The sequence below is a fragment of the Bos grunniens genome, chromosome 19, assembly GCF_055505025.1.
Source record: "Bos grunniens cultivar Pamir isolate PY7600 chromosome 19, Bosgru_T2T1.0, whole genome shotgun sequence".
NCBI lineage: Eukaryota > Metazoa > Chordata > Mammalia > Artiodactyla > Bovidae > Bos > Bos grunniens.
The window spans coordinates 41,428,413-41,440,336 of record NC_141183.1 but is presented as its reverse complement, the minus strand read 5'-3'; the positions used below and the strand labels follow the sequence as shown (position 1 = coordinate 41,440,336).

Below are 11,924 nucleotides of genomic sequence, written 5' to 3'. Positions count from 1 at the left end.
TTTGGCCTTTCCTGTCCTTCATAACAAAAATCTTCTGGCTAGTACTGTGCTCCATGGGGTGGGCAGTGAGGGCATGGGTGGCACATACAAGATCCTCTTGACTTTCACCAGGTACTTGGCAGCTGTGCTTCAGGATTTTTGAGAACCAAGCCCTAACATGGTCATCTGTCGAATCCTTCAGAAGCCAGGATGCTCGTTTGGATGAGAGTGCCAGAGGCAGATCCTTGCTGGAGCGCTGGCCGCCATCGCTTGGGGTTTGACTTGCCATGGCAGGGGGTGGAGTCTCAGATGACAGGCATCCTTGTGAACTCATGCTCATTCCCCCTCCACAAGGGAACATGTGCTCAGAGAGCCTGAGAAGGCCAGTTGGAGAAACACAAGGAGTCCCACAGGGGTCCTCCTGTGAAGAATGAGGTTGGAGACCCTCAAACCTGGCTTTGTACAACCCCCTAGGACTAGGGGCTGCTCCAGGAGACCTGCCAGTGTCTCCCTGGGGAGGTAGGAGGATGGAGACAAGATGAGGTCAACCTCACTTGGAGGATAGTTGGGATTTCTGTCTGTGCCCTGTACCATGATGGCCTTGGAGGAAAGGTGGTCTCTCTCAGCAGCTACTTATTTTCTGAGGCAAAAGGAACAAAATCCAGTGAGGAGTCCTCATAAGTAACTGCAGCAGAAAAATGAGGTCATCTATGATCCTTCTATGCCCAGCTGAACTACTTGCTACTAATGTCCACTGGACCCACGACACCAGAATTCCCCTCTTGAAGGGGGTGTGGAGGTTAAGATCAGTGGGAAGTTTTACTAAAAAGGTACACCTGGTTTATACAGTGGCAACTTTGGGGGGAAATGCCAGGGGAGAGTCACTTCGCCAGTGAAGAATCTCTATAGTGCAAGATGCTAGAGATCTTAAAGGTTATTGATGCAGACGAAGTGGGTGGCTTCTTAATTCCTACTAAGCAGCTCCAAAATACCTTAAAATTCTGGTCGCTAATTAGAAGCAGGTTAAAACACCAGCTGTGACATATTCAAGGGCTTCCGCCAGCAGCAAAGGAAACCGGGCCCTGCAGCTTGGGACAGGATGGTGGCTGTAAATATGCCACCCTGGGGTTACAAGTCTCTGGTCACCACAATGACTTCCAGATCTGATTCTACCCTTTTTTTTTTTTTTTTTTAAATGGAGTTGAGATCTTTTTTTTTAAAACCCATCTTCAACAGTAAAGATCTCCTTAAGAAAAAAAGAAAGGTATGTTTGGGGGATAGGTATTTATGTGTTAGTCACTCAGTCGTGGTGGACTCTGTAGTAGACCCCATGGACTGTAGTCCACCAGACTCCTCTGTCCATGGAATTCTCCAGGCGAGAATACTGGCATGCATGCCCAGTCACTTCAGTCATATGTAATTCTTTGTGACCCAATGGACCATGGCCCACCAGGCTCCTCTGTCCATGGAATCCTCCAGGCAAGAATACTGGAGTGGGTAGCCATTCTCTTCTCCAGGAGAATCTTCCCCACTCAGGGAATCGAACCCGAGTCTCCTCCATTGCAGGTGGATCCTTTACCATCTGAGCCATCAGGGGAGTCCAGGTATGTATAGCAGGTCGCTGTAAAAGCTGGAGGGTGACTGAGAACCACCTTCTCTTTCAGGAGCAGGGTGGGGGTGCTGGTTGCTCCCCTAGCCTCAAGTGTGTCCTTGGAATCAGTGCCTCCCACGTATCTGAGCACAGGGAGTCTGTTCTGCTGTTTTTGGCATTAGCCAAGCTTCAAGTGGTAATTTTCAGCCAGACTGTGTTTTTTCCTGTTGCCTAATTAAAGACACTAAAAAGCTGTTCTCTCCTCCTGCTGCCTTGTTGCAGGGCAGCAAAGGGAACTCTGCAGTGATAGAGACATAGTAGAGTCTGCTGGACCCAGTAAGGTCACCCGAGGGAGAAGCTACACACACACACAGGCGTGTCCACGTGGAGAGGCCTTGGAATGGCAGGTCTGGGAGGGGCCCGAGTGAGTTCCTGGTCCAGCCCCTCCACGGTGCCGGCGTTGTTTCACTGTGGACCCCCACCCCTCCCTGGGCAGGCCTCTGCTTGCCTGCCAGGACCAGGACCTCAGCAGGACAGAAGTGAGGGATGTGGGTTGTGGCAGTGCCCCTGCAGCTTCTTTCCAGATGCTGCTGTGTGGACTGAGGATGGGCTAGAGCTCAGGATCTTCCATTCACCCTGAAGCAGCTGCGTTCAGTGAGCCCTAAACCTAAGTCGCTCTTTGCTCAACACCAACCCTTGTTGAGCGAGCACCCACTCCTTTCCTCCAAGCAGGCTGCTCAAGGGGAAGTTCTCTGCAGACAAATGGCTATTGTTTGTTAGCTTCATTATTGTTTATTCGTTATTAGCAAGTAGTGCATGTGTGAAGGAAGGAATATTTTCCAGGAAACAGTAGGCTCAGATGTAGCAAAGTATGATATGGAGTATACTCTATGGCTGGGATTTCTCCTTCTGGAGGAAGTCTGACATCAGGATGTTCTAGATACACCTTTAGTGTGAAAGCATGAAGAGAAGTCATTTATATTTCATTGTTCAGCCTGTGTCCCACCCCCTGGGCCTTCTGGAATACTTTCCCAAGGCAGGAAATGTGTGGCTAGATTTAGGTAGGATGGTTCTGAGGAGCTGTTGGGTTTCCATGCAATCACACGCCTCCTCCCGAAAGCCTCTGTCCCCCAGCCTGTAGGCCAGTGTGCAGCCAGCCTCACGTCTGATTCCTGGGTGCACTTGCCTCACACAAGTAAGCCAACCACATGGGGCTAGAAGTGGGATACAGGAGAAGGCATGGTTAGAGCCCAGGCCCCCAAACCAGATCGCCTTTGACATCAGAGGATATGAAGTCCCCAGCTAGCCAAACCACTCTCTGGGCCTGCAGTCACAGAGGTGCAAGCAAGGCTGGGAGGCCAGACCCTCATCTCCTCATCCTGTATTCTCTCCTTGCATTCTGAGGAAGCAGCAGCTGTGGGGATGGGCCTCTCCAACTTCCCTGTAGCTCAAACTGTGAAGAATCCGCCTGAAATGCAGGAGACCTGGGTTCGATCCCTGGGTCGGGAAGATCCCCTGGAGGAGGATGTGGCAACCCACTCCAGTATTCTTGCCTGGAGAGTCCCAGGGACAGAGGAGCCTGGTGGGCTACAGTCCATGGGGTCGAAAAGAGTCGGATACAACTCAGCGACTAGCACCAGCACCTCTGCAACCTCGAGGCCTCAGTTGAAAAAAGTTGCTCTTCCCTACAGATGTGGCCAGGACAGAACTGATGCCATTGCTACGTGCAGATTTTTGGTACACGTGCTTTGGGCAGCGGCCTGGCTTCCTGAGGCTTTCAGTGCAGCTGAAAAAGCAGCTTGCAGCTGCTCCAAGGTAACTCGGGACCCTGGGTTAGGGACTGTCAAGTCACCCACAGCAGCGCATCAGCTTGTCTGTTCATCTGGCTTCTAGCATATTTCCTTTGCATATTCATTGGTGTAAACTAAGTAAGATCTTGGAGTTAAAAGGTGTTTACATGAGTGTTTTCTTTAAAACACATTTTCCAGGTGAGCCAGCCAGGTCAGCTCCCACAGAGGGTGGAGGCTGCTTGGCCAAGAGGGGTCCACAGCACAGCAGATGGTTTTCAGTACCAGCCCGGGTGTGGTGCTGTTTCTGGGGTCTTCACGTGATGTAACAACAAAAGTGGAGCTAAAGGCAGCTCAGCTTGTGGTGACATCTGGTGTTGTTAATAACCCTGGGGAACGTGCTAGGAGGTTCCAGGTGAAACGTAGAAACCAGTTCCTCAAGGTTGGCTTATCCTCTGGGCCTTAATGACTTTTTTCCCCTTAATTGGCGTGTGATTGCTTAACACTGCCATGTTTCTAAGAGAAGGCAATGGCACCCCACTCCAGTACTCTTGCCTGGAAAATCCCATGGATGGAGGAGCCTGGTAGGCTGCAGTCCATGGGGTCACTAAGAGTCAGACACGACCGAGCGACTTCACTTTCCCTTTTCACTTTCATGCATTGAAGAAGGCAATGGCACCCCACTCCAGTATTCTTGCCTGGAGAATCCCAGGGACAGAGGAGCCTAGTGGGCTGCCGTCTATGGGGTCACAGAGTCGGACACGACTGAAGCGACTTAGCAGCAGCAGCAGCAGCCGTGTTTCTGGTACAGCAAAATGCATCAGCCACATGTATGCATGTCCTCTATTCCTTGGATTTCCTTCTCATTTAGTTCACCACAGAGCACTGAACAGTTCCCTGTGCTATACAGTAGGTTCTTATATATGTATGTCCTCTACCAATTCATCCCATCCACCCTTCCCGCTTTGGTGTCCATACGTTTGTCTGTGAATGACTGAAATTCTAAGGTGCGATAGCAACCGAAGCTGGGGAGGGGTAAGGGCTTTTATGCCTCCCATCTTGAAACTCCTAGAGGGCGAGGTGGCGGGTTCCCAATGGATGTTCAAAGAACCTGGGGACATCAGCGTTTGCTGAGGGCTGCTTTTCCAGAGTCTCCATTCAAAAGAAAAAGATGTGCTAGTTTTTTTCCTGTAGCAGCTGCTTCCCATTTCTGTCCATTTCCTTCTTAGTTTTTGGTCCAACTTTCTGTACTTTTAAGACTTTTGCCGAGAACGAATGACAATGTGGATGGATCTCCCACTGCAGCAACTCTGAGCTTGCCACAGGCCCAGGGTGGTAGAGGGAGACTTGACTCCATCCTCTTGATTGCTTTTGAACTGTGGTGTTGGGAGACTCTTGAGAGTCCCTTGGACTGCAAGGAGATCCAACCAGTCCATTCTGAAGATCAGCCCTGGGATTTCTTTGGAAGGAATGATGCTAAAGCTGAAACTCCAGTACTTTGGCCACCTCATGCAAAGAGTTGACTCACTGGAAAAGACTGATGCTGGGAGGGATTGGGGGCAAGAGGAGAAGGGGACGACAGAGGATGAGATGGCTGGATGGCATCACTGACTCCATGGACATGAGTCTCAGTGAACTCCGGGAGTTGGTGATGGACAGGGAGGCCTGGCGTGCTGTGATTCATGGGGTCGCAAAGAGTCGGACACGACTGAGCGACTGATCTGATCTGATCTTGATTGGAACAACTTGTATCCAGGAGAAATCCCCACTCCTCCCTTCAGCGTTGGGAGTCGTTTTGAGGTGTGACTGCCCTCTTGTGGCAGATACCACCACTACAGCTACGTGCGGCACAAAGGCAAGGGGCAGCTTGGCCAACCTTCTGAAGTTCTGAAGGCTTCTTTCAGCCGAGCAATGTTCTTTACTTGTCATGTGCTGCTCAGTTTCATCCCTGTTTCCTGGGGAAATGGTGACATAAATATTGGTAAAAAACTGAGAAGGATTCAAGATAGCTAATTTCCATCAGTAGGTAAAAAACTTTACCACCACTTGCTCCCCCATGATCATTTAAAAGGAAAGACTGCCCCTTCCCTCTGATAAATTATACCCAGAAATATATAAAGAACTCACAAGGCATGGTATACAAGTCATTGATCATAAAGAGAAGGGGACGCAAATTTATTTTCCTTCTTACAACCAGGATGATAAAACCAGCGTAGGCTCTTTTGCAGTACTGTTTTTCTGAACAAAGACAAGATATAGGTGTGTTGTTCTTTCATTGGTTTTTATTTTGCGACAAAAATCAGCAGGGACAAAAACCCAGGAATAAAAATAAGAGGAGGCTGGTTTCATGCTGAAAAGGCATGGAGCCTCTTTTCAGTGATGTATGTTTCTTTAGCACTTTTCCGAGGTGTTGGGAGACTGTCAGTAGAGTGGTATTGGTCTGTGGGTTGTCCGCCCATTTCACCTGCAGGCATTGTGGCTGTGAGGCTGGCAGAGGAGGCCACACGCAGCCTTTGTGGGCTCAGCACAGAACAAAGGCTGCGGGCTCTTCTAGTTTCTAAAGGCCAACAGGGATAGACGCTCTCAAGAACATTCCAGGGGCCACTGTCACCCAACATTTATGTGGGGCCCTGGGCAGGTCCAGACCAAAGCAGCTTCCAGCCTGTCAGCCTGAGAGAGCACAGCCAACCAGAGAGATTGTTCCTGCAAAACCCACTCCTCTCCAACATGACAAAGCAGTCCCACCGGGGCCACTTGGGCACAGCCATGCGTGACCTTTTGGTTTACCAGGAACCTGGGCGAGGTGAAGGGGTTAGGAGAGGTCCCTAGTTCCTTTGGGGCATGCTGCAACTCTTTGGACCTCCCTGGGACGAGCAGCTGAGGGGCTCCCAAGGAAGCCCAATCAAGGCAGGAGCCACCATATGGAAGGGAGGTGCTCACACTACACTGCTGGCATCTCAGTCTCCAACCATATTCTCTCTCTCTTTTTTTTTTATTATTATTTTTTTTTCAACCATATTCTCTGTGGCTGCAAAAACACTGCTTAAAAGTCAGTCCCATACTCTAGTCCCACCCCCCACTTCCCATAGTGACTTACAGTGATCACCACCTGCCCCTGCCCTCATGTCCCTGGCTACATCCCACTGGTGCTCAGTAAGGATTCAGCCTGCCCTGGTTTAAGAGAACAGCAGGGTTTTGCTGCTGAGCTGTGGGCTCAAGGGCCCTGAGTGTTCATCCTCAGAACTTCCGCCCCTCTCTGTGCAGGAGCCTCTGTTCACACAGCACCAAGAACACTGGTGTTCTGTTTATGCTGGACGAGGGGTTAATGTAAACAAGTCATTCCATTTAACCAAAAGGGTTACACAAAGCAGGACTAACAGCAGGAAGCTATTACAAAGAGTATGGCTTTGTTGAGAGATGCAGGATTAAGCTGAAGATTTAAAAACTGCTTTTTCCTTTTCTGAACTGAGAGTCTTCAAATATCTGCACAGATGCAAAGAAGGTATAATACCAACTGATGAAATGAGCTGTTTCACCAGAAATGGGGGGAAAAAACTGTGTCATACATAAACAGTGTCTAAGTCATGGCCTGAATGAACAATCAAAGAGATTAACACAGCTGAGCCAGAAGAACCACTATTAACCACTATTAACACTACTGAATGCCTTAGCTGTACCCTTAGCTTCCTGGGTCATTAATCTCTCAGCAATGTCCTCACCACTAGGCCAAGATGAAAAGATGGGCATTGACACCCACTGACCACACTGAAATAAATAAAGCATTTTAACATAATCTACTGGTCTGCACTTCACAGGGGCTTACTTTCCATTGACCAATGATCAGAGGAGTAAGTGACCAAGCCTGGTCATTCTAACCAGCCCTCCCTGACTGCAAACACCTGCAGCTGTGGAGGGAGGGGTCCTCCTGCCCAAGATGATGCCTTCAGCAACTTTCTGGGCACAAAGATGCTCTTTGGTGGACAATTTTTAAAAACATAAGAGCCACGAGGAGCACTTACTCCATGGGAGCACTTACTGTTGTCTCTTACCCACCCACACACATATAAAAATCAGTGGGAGGATGGGAGACCTCAGGAGGAATTTTGACCTTCCTTATTTTTGAGGCTGAGCAGAAAGTCATGGAAGTTCTTATTTTTCCAGTAACCAGAGACAACTTCAAGCTGAGGACGGCTTCCAGACACCCTCCTCTCAGTGTTAACGCCCGTCCCTCACTCGCAGCTGTCTTTTGCCTTCAAAGAGCAGGATGCTCGCGGCCATGGCTGAATTCAGGCTGTCCACGCCAGGCACGACGGGGATCAGCAGCCTCCCGCCCCCTGTGCTCTCGGCCAACTGCAGGGACTCCAGGCTCACGCCGTGGGTCTCCCCACCTATCACCACGGCTGCCGGTGCCTCTGTCCAGTCTGAGTCGTAACTCTGGACCTCAAGTTCAGGGAGCCAGCATTGACTCGCTCCACTCTCTAGATCCTCTTCCTCATACTCATGAAACTTCAGTGGGCGTTGGTCACGTACCCAGCCGTAGTCACTGGCCTTGTTAGACCTCTGGGCCTGGGCCTGCACGTAAAGGCCGCAGTTGTCAGCCACGTAGACGCGGGTGTCAGTGGGCAGGTGGTCGGGCACTGCTTCCCAGTCCAGGTTGTTGATGATGGGCACCTGGAAGTGCGCGCCCATACCTGCCCGCAGCACTTTGGGCTCCCAGGCATCCACGCAGCCTAGCAAATGAAAGAAGATTCAATTAAGATTATGAACCTTCCCAGACAAGGGGACTTTGAAGGAAGTCAGATTGGTTCTGGATCAGGATAAAGCAAAAATGTCCTATCGTGGCCTTGGTGGCTGGGACCTCTGCCTCCCCAGCTGTGGCAGCGTCCAGCAAACTGCTAAAACAGCTTTTTTTCGTTCCTTCAACATATACCACACAGAATTCCATGGTGGTCTAGTGGTTAGAACTTCATACTTCTACTACAAAGGAGCATGAGTTGGATCCCTCATCCGGGACCTAAGATCCTGCAAGCCATGTGGCATGGCCGAAAAAAAAACCTCCCACACATGCCAGACATTTGGACAGGAGATGGGAGAGCCTGGAAGTCCCCAACCTCAAGGAGCTTGTAATAGAGAGGGCAGTGGTGCTGGGATGACATTTCAGCAGGTGACTATATTATCAGTAACGACTAAAGTTAAAGAAGCATGAACAGGGTAACAGAAAACCCTTGTGCACAGAGTGGCAATCAGGGAAAAACCACTGGGAGAACACGACACTGAGCTGGATCGTGAAGGACAGGAGGGTCTTGTCAGGGAAAGACCAGGGCAGAGGAGAGTTACAGAAGCGGCAATCACACCACAGTCCAAACACTAAGTATGATAATCGAGCCAATTAATGGGGCTGAGGCGGGAGATGAGGCAGGAGGCAGGAAAGGACCAGTTTAAAGGAGGCTGGTGTGCCCAGGCGAGGGGTTTAGGGTTTCACCCAGAAGACAATATAATGTCACCGAAGCATTTTAAGCAAAATAGGGACAGAATCTGGTTTATATTTTAGAAAGACCCATTTGGCTTCAATGTTGAATCTGGACTGGAGCAAGGAGGACACTAGTAATGGGGAAATTACAACAATCCTGGGAAAAACCAAGGCCAGAGCCATGTCCTGCACACACCCCGTCTTTGCAGTCGTGCTAAACCCAACCGCCTCCATGCATCAGCAGACACATGGCCTTTCCCAGTGCCACAAGCCAGGAGACAGCAGGACTGGGGCACCACCTATCTATTACCCTCCCTGACTTGTTAGCACACATCTCCTCATTATAAGTTATCTTAGAAGCTAATCTGTCAAACTTCAGGAAAGGTTAAGTAGGCAAACCAAGTTCAAAAAGGAAAAAAAGACATGGAGAAGGTAACACTGTCTATGTGGGTCCCCAAGCACAGGCTCTCCTGAGCACTGTGGCAAACGGGCTGGGAGGTGGGCTGTGTGCCAAGAGGCTGGCAAGTCGGGACAGAAGAGGTGCCATCTAGTCCACCCAGTTAGGAGTAAGGAACAAGCTGAGATTCCCCCTCATCCTCGGGTCCTCTACGCTGGGCACCACATCAGGTGTTCCCCGCCTTTCTCTACCTCTCCCATACCAGCCACCAGCAACAATGTGAAAACCTCCTGCCTGGGTGATATAGGTCCATTTCCCCAAACCACACTTGCTCTCAGAGCTCTCAACAGTGAGGCAGGTGAGTGGGATATGGATATAGGGACCCCGAGCCTCACTTTCATGCTGGCATAGAGATGCACCCCAGGGAGGGATGATGGGGGGAAAGAGCTGGGAAGAACAATACAGGCGAGTCTCAGCAATGGGACCACTTCTCTTACACCGAACGGCAGCTTCACTGTTTCTGATGGATGATCCTCTCCCTCCTCCTCCTTCCAGGCTGTAATAGGTCTGTTAGGCATATCCCAACTGCCAGGCAAGTCTGTTTGGAACCAAGGCTACAAATTTCTCTTTATGATGAGAGGACAGAACCAAGTGTTAAAACCAGCATCTATTTCTTTTAAAAACCTAGCAGGTGTCAAAATAATTTTAAAGATAATCAACAAGAATGAGCATGCCAGGCATGGTGCTGAGTACTTGACATTCATCTCACTTAATCCTCAGAACAACCCTACCAGGTAGATTCTGTTACGCCTGCTTTCCAGATAAGGGAACAGATGGCTCACAATGCTGCTCACTTACACAGAGCTACCAAGGGACAGATCCAAGAACCAAATCCATACACATCTGCCCACGGAGCCAGCTCACTTACAAACAGCCACCTAATCCACCCAGTAACAGGCGATCTTACCTTTGGTGAGTAACACTTTGCTGCAGCCTGCCCCAGCAGCAGATCGCAGAATTGTCCCCAGGTTCCCAGGGTCACGGAGATTGTCACAAATCAATGATATGGGCAGTGTGTGGCGAAGCTGAGTCTCAGGGTATGTCATCTTAACATGGTCAGGTTTGGCAAAAATCCCTGAGGAAACAAGAAATGTGATTCATTTGTCTGATGTGGGTATGGGGAGTAATTTGACGTTTTGGTTATTTACCACTCTTGGTGTATTTGTAATTACATACATGTAAACATTCCGATGGAATAAATTCAGTGTGCCCCCCGCCAACTCCCTCATAACTGCTTTCAATAGTGGAATGTATCCTTTCAGAACTTCTTCCATGCAATTCCCTACATGTATGTCCATCTACCCATATATAAGTGCTTTTTCTTTTATAGTAAAATCACACTCTATGTAATTATTCTGTGATCTAGTTTCCTTTTTTTTTTTTGGCCAGGCTTAAGTGGCTTGCAGGATCTTAGTTCTCCCACCAGGGATTGAACCTGGGCCCACAGGCAGTGAAAGCACCAAGTCCTAACCACTGGACTGCCAGAGAATTCCCAACATTTTCTTAAGTTTTAAATGAACATTAAAGGTTGAAGTGACTCCCAAAACATAAGGTCTGAGGAGGAGTGATTACTCCCTGCAGACTATAAAAACTCACAAATCAAATGATGACAGACAACTGGCTTCAGTTTCCACTTAAAATACAAGATTCACAGATTTGAAAACTGTGTTGTAAGAAAAGGTTAGGCCCAGTAATATTGTGAATTTCATTTAAATTTGTTGCCCTGAGACAAGTATGAACAAATGATCCCAAGCCTCCCCTTCTACAGACACAGTGAACAACCACTGACCCATTATTCCCTGTGGTGTTACCAGGTCGGACCAATCCTTGATATCCTCAAATTTCACCTTAATGAGGCTAACACCTTTCAGCTTTTCAATGGGCAGCTCTTTTATGTATTCCAGACGGCTGAAGAAGAAAATTTGGGGCACAGCACCAGCCTTGAGAGCGTCTGCAATCAGCCTACGACCTTCCAGCAGGATCTTCCCCTGCTTTTCTCGAAATGGCCTGGACTTAACTATGGTCATCACACTGCTGTGGGTGGAAACAAAAAGATGGGTAATTACCAACATCCTCATTACGGACACACATCGAGTTCTAGCAGACATGAAGAGCTTCGTAGTGAAAGAAACAAACGAACTGTTAGAAAGACACTTATTCTGCCCTCTGTGCACAATAAAAACCAGAGAGGTGTGCTCCAAGAGAACGCAAGGGAAAGAGGTCAAGCTCTCGCCATGAGGAGGGAGGAGAAACGAGAAAACTCGACAAGCCTCGGGAACACATGACCTTAGCCTTTTGTCTCCAGGGAAAGCCTTATCATAGCGAAGCCCCGACTCTTCCCAGGTGCTGGGCGTCTGGGATGCTGGCCCCTGAATCTGCTGCTTCTGTCGCTGCTCCCGGGGACTGGCCTCTGCCGCTGCCTTCCGAGGCTGTTTCCCGGGATCGAGCTTCCGTTCCACAACCTCACCAGATGGAAACAGCACTTTCACGGGGCTCCGCCGCAGTGCCCGGACCCAGCGCCGCGCATCGAGGTCCCAAGCCTGCACCACCGGCAGCAAAGGTCGCGTACCCAATCCCACGCGCTTCACTAGCGCCGCCATCTTCCCCCGCCCCGTGGGTCGCGTCACGAAGGCGCGCCGG

The 11,924-nt window shown here is 49.6% G+C and overlaps 1 protein-coding gene and 1 long non-coding RNA gene across 5 annotated transcripts; one reads left to right on the top strand and one right to left on the bottom strand.

Annotated features, from left to right (window-relative positions):
* Nucleotides 1-2,342: 2,342 nt before the first annotated feature.
* Nucleotides 2,343-11,897, bottom strand: MRM3 (mitochondrial rRNA methyltransferase 3). 4 transcript variants are annotated; one of them, XM_086359846.1, is made up of 5 exons: nt 11,571-11,897; nt 11,074-11,318; nt 10,192-10,359; nt 7,888-8,087; nt 2,343-5,312 (listed from the first exon to the last, which is right to left on the bottom strand). In XM_086359846.1, exons 1-5 carry the CDS (start codon nt 11,882-11,884, stop codon nt 5,283-5,285), a joined length of 957 nt encoding a protein of 318 aa, XP_086215972.1. In that variant the 5' UTR covers nt 11,885-11,897; the 3' UTR covers nt 2,343-5,282. The 4 variants fall into 4 exon arrangements, 3 of the variants coding, with proteins under 3 accessions (XP_086215972.1, XP_086215971.1, XP_086215973.1); XR_015148119.1 differs by lacking the exon at nt 2,343-5,312 and adding an exon at nt 9,722-9,850 and having other exon boundaries at nt 7,846-8,087; XM_086359845.1 differs by lacking the exon at nt 2,343-5,312 and having other exon boundaries at nt 5,622-8,087.
* On the top strand, nt 3,261-7,797 carry LOC147352385 (uncharacterized). The gene is made up of 2 exons (XR_015148121.1): nt 3,261-3,385; nt 7,519-7,797. It is a non-coding gene; the product is annotated as an uncharacterized LOC147352385 (long non-coding RNA).
* Nucleotides 11,898-11,924: the final 27 nt, after the last annotated feature.